Source organism: Felis catus, chromosome D3 (genome assembly GCF_018350175.1).
Source record: "Felis catus isolate Fca126 chromosome D3, F.catus_Fca126_mat1.0, whole genome shotgun sequence".
NCBI lineage: Eukaryota > Metazoa > Chordata > Mammalia > Carnivora > Felidae > Felis > Felis catus.
Genome location: NC_058379.1, coordinates 9,568,107 through 9,577,126, shown reverse-complemented (window position 1 = coordinate 9,577,126; position 9,020 = coordinate 9,568,107). Strand labels below are relative to the sequence as shown.

General features: G+C 45.1%; 1 protein-coding gene across 1 annotated transcript in view; it reads right to left on the bottom strand.

Moving 5' to 3' along the window:
• Positions 1–2,262: 2,262 nt before the first annotated feature.
• The window catches only part of ALDH2 (aldehyde dehydrogenase 2 family member), a 28,263-nt gene continuing 21,505 nt past the window's right edge, over positions 2,263–9,020 (bottom strand). The window contains exons 10-13 of the mRNA XM_003994673.6: positions 8,036–8,200; positions 6,212–6,369; positions 4,763–4,877; positions 2,263–2,700 (exon numbers count right to left, since the gene is read on the bottom strand). Of these exons, the coding sequence (XP_003994722.1) occupies positions 2,668–2,700; positions 4,763–4,877; positions 6,212–6,369; positions 8,036–8,200 (471 nt within the window). The 3' untranslated portion in view covers positions 2,263–2,667. The remainder of the gene's footprint in view (positions 2,701–4,762; positions 4,878–6,211; positions 6,370–8,035; positions 8,201–9,020) is intronic.

Here is a 9,020-nt window from a genome sequence, read left to right as displayed (position 1 = left end):
TGTTTATCTGGTCCTCTTACGGAAAAAAGCTTGCTACCTCTGCCCTAGGAGATTATAGCACTCTTTGAACTTGCTCTTTAATAATTGAGAACTCACACTCCATGAAGCGGCCTGTAGATTTATGCGGACGATTTCTAGCTGGTCAAAACAAAATGCTCATGTTTACTTCTTTCTTCCTCTGGAAAACATGACCCAGTTTTGTATCTAACCCAGCAACCTTGCTCTCATATCCCTTTACTAAAAGGCCCACCAACAGCCAGTTCAATGTGAGTTTTGAACCTCCTTCATCTTACTGGTTCCCTCACTAATTAATGAGTAAAGTTCTGACCTGTGTTCATTTTATATTTGTTCAGGAGTCATGTTTTCACCTTTGAAAATCAGACTTTCACATGCCTTTATTATAGCTTAGGGTAAATATTGATCAGAAGGGAGTGGTACTCCCACTTCAAGAAGGCACGTAAATGACAGGGAAATAACCCAGGCTCAACCCTTCAGGAACTGGATCTCTGGCAAGAAGCCTGGAAAATACATAAACTACAGTGTGAGCAGCCTCTAGGCAGCGTTCTCCATTGCCTGCAGTCAGCAGGGGCCCTTCCTGTCCTTCCTCGAGTCATTACCTTATCACGGTGGTTGCACCGGTACCTGTACTGTATTCTCATCATCTCTTCAGTCTTTTGTCACCAGATCCCGTGGAAGTAGAAGTGTCTCACACACCGTGCTGTGTGCGTCACCAGCAGCAGTTAGCAGTCCGTGATAAACGTTTATAACGGACAAACGTGTAGTGTGAAGGGGCCGGACCTTTTCCTCCACCAGGCCCAGCGTAGGCCAACCATCCCCCTGTTCACACTCTGAGAACACCCTCTTCCTACCATGTCCCTATGTTTAATGCCACCGTCCCGGGGTAGATGGAGCACACGTGCCGTGAGGGCAGGGACAGATGCTTCCGCTGACCAGCCTATCCCGACGCAGGGCACGCAGTCCTCAGCCTGGGAGGCCAAAGAGCAGGATGGGAGAACGGGGAGGGGTCCGAGCTTCGCCCTTCCCCTCCAGGTTCCTGTGTCATGACACCGTTGTTGCTGGTTAGCATCAAAGCTAAAATGCAGAATCATTTTATTGACAGTGAACCCCACGTCATCTTGAAGCAGCAAGAAGTGGAGTGTTACTGCTGACGGTCATAAAATCTTAAGTCTTCTCATGGCACACTTATTTCAGGTATGGACAATTGTGGAATTAGATGTGTGTGTGTGTGTGTGTGTGTGTGTGTGTGTGTGTAAGTTTACTTGTATTTTCTTATTTTCAATTTAGGGACGTTGTTTTGCTTTCATCTTTTTTTATAATGCCTTTGAATCACAGCAGTTACAAGCAGCTTTTTTTTTATGTATGGAAATAAGGTGGTTTTTTTTTTTGGAAATAAGGTGTTTAAATGTTTTTATCTAAATAAAAGTCAGTTTAAAGAAAAACATACACGATACAGGTATATGCATATATGGTAAAAATTATGAAGCACTCTTCAAATAAGTCAACTTAGTCTTTAGTGAATAGGGATCGTTTCCTAAGATGTGGCTTAGCCTGAGTGAAATCAGAGAGGGGTCAGTCAGTGTGCTCCACCATTCCTGACACGGTCTGCAAAAATTATATAGAAGGTGTCTTTGCCTTAGGAGATTATCAGATTTTCCTCAAATTGTTAAAGTAATCTGTGACCCCAAACATGATCACAAACTTCACAAACTACTGCAACTTATTCAGCCTTTTGCTCCCGCTCCATTGTTCATCAGGAAATATTCAGATTCCTAATTTACTAATTACTAATTTGCCAGGTCCCGTGAATAAAGCAAGGCAGTGTTCTGGACAGGAGATCCACGGGGTCTGGTTACCAGAAATACAGACTTCACCTAAGATGAATAAATAGACATCTCATTTCCAAATTAATCTCATGAAATTTGTCAGCATGAATCTGTCTCATTTAATGTGACCAAGTTTTTTAACTTAAAATACAGAGAACTAATCCTGGATGTCAAGTGTCTCTTTCCTGGTTTACTGTCCCCTCGCTGAGGGCAGGGGCTGGGAGTCCTGTTTAGGTGACTTCCCTGGTGCCTAGCACAGGGCCTGTTTCCCCTGTGGGGAAACAAAAGCTGTTTACCCACAGTCAGGGAAGGGCGGTAGTCATATACGGTGTGACACACACAAGGAGGGGACAGCATCCCTATGTGGTAGTATTTCCTTGGGTTACTGAGATGGACACAGAACTAACTAACCAAAAAGTGAACAGCAGCATTGTTTTTAATGAATTTGAGGCCAGAATGCAAAGCAAGATGCTAGCTGTTGCTCTGACTTGTTAGTACAAGTGTCAACAATGGCTTTTTGTGCCCCCGTTAAAGGCGAGTTACAGAAGTGTATCAGATGGCCAGGATGAGACACTCGAATCTAGTTTCGAAAAATCAGCCTGAAAGCTAGCAGTATTGTTGCAGTTTAAAGGGCTTCCCACATACTCTTTGCCTCACACCCACCCCATTTATCAATTCAAATTCTGGGACTTTCTTGGTCAAGAGATTTTGTGGGAGAATTTCTTTTTTGAGACTTTTAGCGTGCAAGGTCATTTTCTTGGTTTTGCTGCCGATGTCCTTGATCTCTCCACTGCTGGATGAGTGGGGAAGTTGGCACAGTTCTTCAGGAGTTCTTCTGTGGCACTTTGATCGTGACCTGTAAGAGGGGTGCAGAGCAGCTGTTAAATCTTCATGCTTCCCTCTGATCTATAGGCGCTCTCAGCAGGGTGTGGCCAAGGATGAGCACAGGGCTTTCTTCACTCTGACATCTTGATGGCCGACTGGCCAGTCCCAGGAACACAGCCAGGGCTATGTTCTGTGTGACATCACTCCCTGCCTCCCCTTCACCCACTCATTTTTGATTGTCGTGGGGCAGAAGAGGGTGGAGCTGCTGTGGCATCTAGTAGGTGAAAGTCAGGAACGCTCAATGAACATCCTACCCTGCACAGGATGCCCCACAACAAACAATGACCCGACCCCAAATGTCCGTAGTGCTGGGGTTGAGAGACCTTGATCTAGATCCATGTTTTCCTCAAAAAGAATCAAAGTAAGGAAAAATATAACGTGCTGAAGCTCGCAGGTGCCTCAATGTGTCAAGTGGAAAGATTCCAGATTCAGATGGATTTGGGGTCAAATCCCAGCTTTATCCCCTCCTGGGCAAGTACTTCACCTCTGTGTGCCCTGCTTCCTAATCTGTAAGACGGGATAACGGTTCTCTTTCATGGGGTTGTTGTGAGCACTGAATGAGATAATGTGCATAAGGAAGTCTAGCAGATTCTGGCACCGAGTAATCGCTCAGTAAATACGAGTTCAAAAGAAGACATTTTCTTGGCGGTCCCCCAGGCAACCTCAGACTTCTGAAACGTTTTTGAGCCTAATCTTGTTAGGAGCATCGCTTGAGTTCCCAAAGCTCAAAGTACAGGGATCTTTATCATGAGCACAAAGCCTAGGGCCCGGCACTGGCTGAACCAGCTTTGCCGCCTTCACCTGCAGCCGCTAACCCTCCAGCCGTCAAGTCCTGCTGCTTCCCATTCTCTCCAACACCCCAGCGCCCTAGGCCTCCTGTGTCAGCGGCTTACACTTGGATTCCAGCATGAACCACCTCAACTCAAGCCTCTTCTTGGGCTCTCCCCCCAACCTCCAGTCAGTCCTTAGATACTGCAGCTCCCGGGTCTCAGTCCTAGCACCCCCTACACCACACCTAAATAATCCCATCATCATTTTGAGGAACAGTTATAGACCAACGTCTGTAGGTTCAAACCTGGGTCTCACCTCTTGTGTATATGGGACAATTTTAAATAAACAAGGAAACGTGTTGATTTTATTCCAGTGAGCTTTGAGAACACAAGTTGTGGCTTACTAAACTGAGTACTGAGACCGCTGTCTGCCCTTCTCACTCTGCTCCCCCTGGCTGGTTTGCTTGCCCTGAACCTTCTCTTTCCCAATCCTGGGAAGGCCCTACTCAGCCCATTTCTCTTTTCTTTAAATATTACTTGTGAGTTTGTTTCCTGGTTAAACTGTAATTAATGTCCACTGTAGAGAAAATTATTTTCACTTTGGTGCCTTTTTTTCCAGTCTTTTCCATAGTAAATAAAGGTATGCGAGTACCTTTAAATTATATATAGCCTTTGAACTGGGCTTATATTGCATGTATTACTTTGTATCCTGCCTTTTCATTTTAAAGGATGATGATTTTCCATGTCTGATATCCTACAAAAATAGTTTTACTGGCTACTTAGTACACCATGATTTGGGTGTTCCATAATTTATTGGGCATTTAGTCACATCTGACTTTTTCATCTTTGAGAGCTAATGCGGTGATGAATATTTAAGGATTAATACTTTCCTTGTACTTCTGATTAGCTCCTCCGGCTCTATTCCTATCATTGACATTATGAAATCAAAGGATATTGGGAATATTTATGGCCCTCGGTGTCTAATGCCTCACAGCCTGATTCTCATTAGAAGTCTTTCCCCACTGCTTTGGACCACAGGATCTTTCCTTCCTTTCAAGTCTTGCAGAACTTGACGTATAACAAAGCCTAGCAAAGGACTATGTAGGCGTAGTGGTGGCCGAGTCCCAAGTTATTTCTCACAAGACACAGCAAACACTGGGTCTTCACCCTCTTCTGTGGCTTCCGTGGCTTAAAACCAGAAACTAGTAACAAGTAGTGATGGAGTCTAGCGTGAGGGAGAGCTGAGAAGGCACCCATACTCACCGTTTTCACTTCAGTGTATGCCTGCAGCCCATACTCTCCTAGCTCCCGGCCATTCCCGGACATCTTGTAGCCTCCGAACGGTGACTGGGCCCCAAACACATCATAGCAGTTGACCCTATAATTTGAAACAGAATTTCAGAAGTAACTGTTGGGAGATATGTGTCATACCCCTCAGACCTCCTGAATTTCCCTAAAATGTTACTGAGGGAAAATGGATGGGTAGAACCATAGTAATAACTAGCCGTGTAGGAGCCAACAGCAAACCACATGAAATAAAGCCATAAGTCGTCATCCTTTGTGATGTGGTCACAGATGAATGTCAGGAACAGGGAGCCCCACATGATAGCTTCCCATTTTAATGAGTAATTTTTGCTAATTAGATGCTAAGCTCTTTTTGCAGTTCTTAAAAATTAAATTTTAATTGAATTTAAAGTCACCACTTTACACAATTCAGTGGATTATAGCAGATTCAGTGTTGTGTAACCATCACCTCTATCTAATTCCAGAACACTTCTATCACCCCAAAAAGAACCCTTTACCCAATAAGCAGTTATTCCCTATTCCCCTGCTCTCCAGCCCCTGGAAGTCCTAATCTACTGTCTCTATGGATGTGTCTGTTGTGGACATTTCATATAAATGGATTCACACAACATGTGGCCTTTTGTGTCTGGCTTCTTTCACTTAGTATCACATTTTCAAGGTTCATCTATGTTTATAGAATAGATGAACCACTTCAGCAGTGGTGGTAGTATCAGCACTTTATTCCTTTTTATGCCTCAATGATCCTTCACTGTGTGGCTAGACATTTTATATATCCATTCATCAGCTGACGGACATCTAGGTTGTTTCCACCTTTTGGATATTGTCAGTAATCTAGTGTGAACATTCGGATACACTTTCTTGTGTGGATGTATGCTTTTCTTTCTCTTGGGTATATGCCTAGGAGTAGAATTGCTGGGTCCTATGGTAATTCTACATCTAACTCACTGAGGAGCTGCCAGACTGTCTTCCATAATGGCGGCAACATTTTACATTCCCACCAGCAATATGCGAAGGTTCAAATTTCTCTACATCCTCGTTAACACTGTTTTGTTTTTTTTTAAATAACAGCCATCCTAGTGGGTGTGAAGTAGGTGCTTAGCTCTTAAGACCACTATTACATAGGTGTAGACACTCAGCTCTGATCTCCTACTCTTGTTCAGCTTAGTAAGGAGCCCCCAGTCATCCATCTGCTTGCCCAAGAACAAAGCTGCATGGGCCTATGTACTGGAGGGAAGTTTAATCTCCTAGAGGAGAGGGGATGGGAAATCTCTGTCTGCTATACCACACCCTGACCCAGGAGGAACTGAGCCCAGCATCCCAAATTCTGGGATGTGAGCACTAAATTCCAAAAAACCCTGGCTTGGAGATCCCTGCCTGGGCTGTAAGGGGCTGCTAGGAGGCTCTTACCACACAGTGCCAGCCTGGAGGGCTTGGGACAGATAATTGGCCTTGTCCAAGTCCTTGGTGAAGACAGCTGCAGCCAGCCCATACTTGGAATTGTTGGCTCTCCCAATGACTTCCTCTATGGTCTTGAACTTCAGGATCTGCATCACTGGCCCAAAGATCTGTAGTACAAGAGTGGACAGCGGAAGGGTGGGGCAGACATGGAAACCAGCTATGCAGCTTTCCAGTGCTGAGCAGATGATTGCTCAAGCCCCCAGAGATACCCCAACAGTTCCACAGGGAGACAACAGTTCCCAAGCTCAGTGAAACACAAATGTAAGAAAGCTAATGGGGATCGGTTACCTTCTATACACCACGTGTTAACATAGCCTATCTTATTTCTAAACAATCCTGGAAGGCAGGGGTTCTGGCATGTTATATGTAGATTTAGTTTCAAAGAATTTGTATCAGTTGTTCAGCAAGGCACACGCCAGAAGCTGAAGAAGTAACTGTGAACGGAACAGTGTCTGTGCTCTCAAGACATCCAGGTTCATCTTGTACTTTCCCTGACCTGTTCCTGGCATAAACCATTTCTTCAAGGAATCCCGGTTCTCTTTAGTGGAGAATGAGATTCAAAAACCAAGACATGGGGGCCAGGTGTGCTTGCTGCTGTCCAGGTGTGGCCACTGTCAGCCCTATCAGGGCAGGGCACTGGAAGGAGGGGACTAGAAGCGATCCTGATGTAATCGATGGTTTGAAGGCAACCATTAACCGGCAGTGTGATGGGAACCCACAGGAGCTCCCAGCCTGACTGAGTGCAGAGGAGGGGTATCAGGGGAGGCTTCCCAGAAGTGACAGCCAAGCTGTGATACAACAGGAACAGAAACTGGCCCAACCAGCGTGCAGGTGGGGAGCAGGGAGGAGGGAAATGGAGTTCCAGGCATAAGCACACCCAGCGCCCATCCTCGTGCTTCCACTAATAGGAAGCAGGACTTCTTGAAGAAATGGCTGATTCCAGGACTGCCTGGTGAGTGTCAAGATGGGTGGGAGAAGAGTGCCAGGAGCTCATCATGGTTGGAGCAGGGCTGTGAGATGGGGCATCGTGGAACTGGCAAAGGAGAGGCACCCCCCAACCCTTCTGGAAAATTGTTATTTGAGATTTCAGAAAAGGCATCAAAGTAGTCATGATGGAAAAAGAGGCAGAACTCTGTTGGACTTTCTTACCCTGATTTTGCATTTTAATATTATTTTATTTTGAATTATATATGAAAGGGGAAATACTTTCCCTGCATAAAGCTGCTCAGAGGCTTAATCCGAGGGAAGCGGAGCACGTGTGAACCCTATGAGGGCAGGGAACACGTCTTGGAATACCTCTGGATCTCCAGGGTCTGTAAAGAGCCTGGCACAGAGTAGGCATTCAATAAATACTTGTGAAGCGAATGAATGAATGAGACAGAGCTGCTGCCCTGTGCTCAAAATGAGTGCCGAGGGGGAGATCATCGGGAATCTTGCCGTGTGAGGAAGTCACAGCCCTTTGGTCTAGCCCACTGTCCTGCTTATATGAAGATCATAAAAGGGCTGAGCAAAATCATTCCTTGACTCCTGGCTCACAGGGAGCAGAACACAAAGGGCCTGGAGGCCATGCAAGGAAATTTGGAAGTTCTCCCCAACAGTGGGTGGAGGTGGAAGAAGAGAGTGACCAGATCAGATGGAGTTGTAAATAATTTGTCTTAGGCACAGAGCCAGGATTTGGCCCAAAGCCAGCAGAAGGATCATGGTATGAAGATACCAGACTTAAATGTCTATTTCTCCTAAAAACATTCCCCAGAGTGCTGGCCCCATGCTGACCTCCTCCTTGGCGATGGTCATGCCGTCTTGCACATCTCCGAACACAGTGGGCTGGATGAAGTAGCCACGGTCAGCAGCCGCCCCTCCACCACACAGCAGCTTCGCCCCCTCCTCCTTCCCAGATTTGATATAACCGAGGACCTTCTGAAACTGAGTTTTGTCCACCTGCGGGGGGGGGGGGGGGAAGAAGACCCAAATTTCAGAGACGCTAGGGCCAGACCTCTCCTACTTCAGGCTTCTAAGTGCACAGGCAGTGGGACAATGGGCCAAGCTTAGGAATAAGCAAGGCACAGGGAGGAACTACAAAGGGCCAAAAAACATAAGAAAAGGTTCAACCAGCCTCATTAAGCCCTCAAAGAAATGCATATCAAACCAACCCATCGTTTATTTTCCAACTCTGAGGTTACTAAGAATTTAAAATAGTAAGAAAAATACATGTGCTTGCTTTGGCAGCACGTAGACTAAAACTGGAACAATAAATACAACAACAATAAATACAATCCTATTTTTGTTAAACATACAAAAATGTAACAGGGGGGTTATCTATGGGGAAAGGACATGGAAGGGGGCCACGGGGGTCTTATTTTTTCCTTTAAACACTTATTTAAATTTCTATACAAGTTTGTATTACCCTCCCTACTAATTAGATAGCCACAAACTACAAAGAAAAACGAGAAAGAAAAAGAGATGTTGGGATTCCTAGCAGCACTATTCACAATAGCTGAAAAGTAGAAACAACCCCAGTACCCATCAGCAGATGACTAGATAAAGAAAATGCGATATGTCTATACGATGGTATATTATTCAGCCATAAAAGGGAATAAGCTATCAAGTCACAAAAAGACACGGAGGAAAGCTAAATGCACACTGTTAAGTAAAAGAAGCCAACCTGTAAAGGTTATATACTGTATGATTCCAGCTGTAGAACATTCTGGAAAAGGCAAAACAGAGACAGTAAAAAGATCGATAGTTGCCTAGGGTTGTG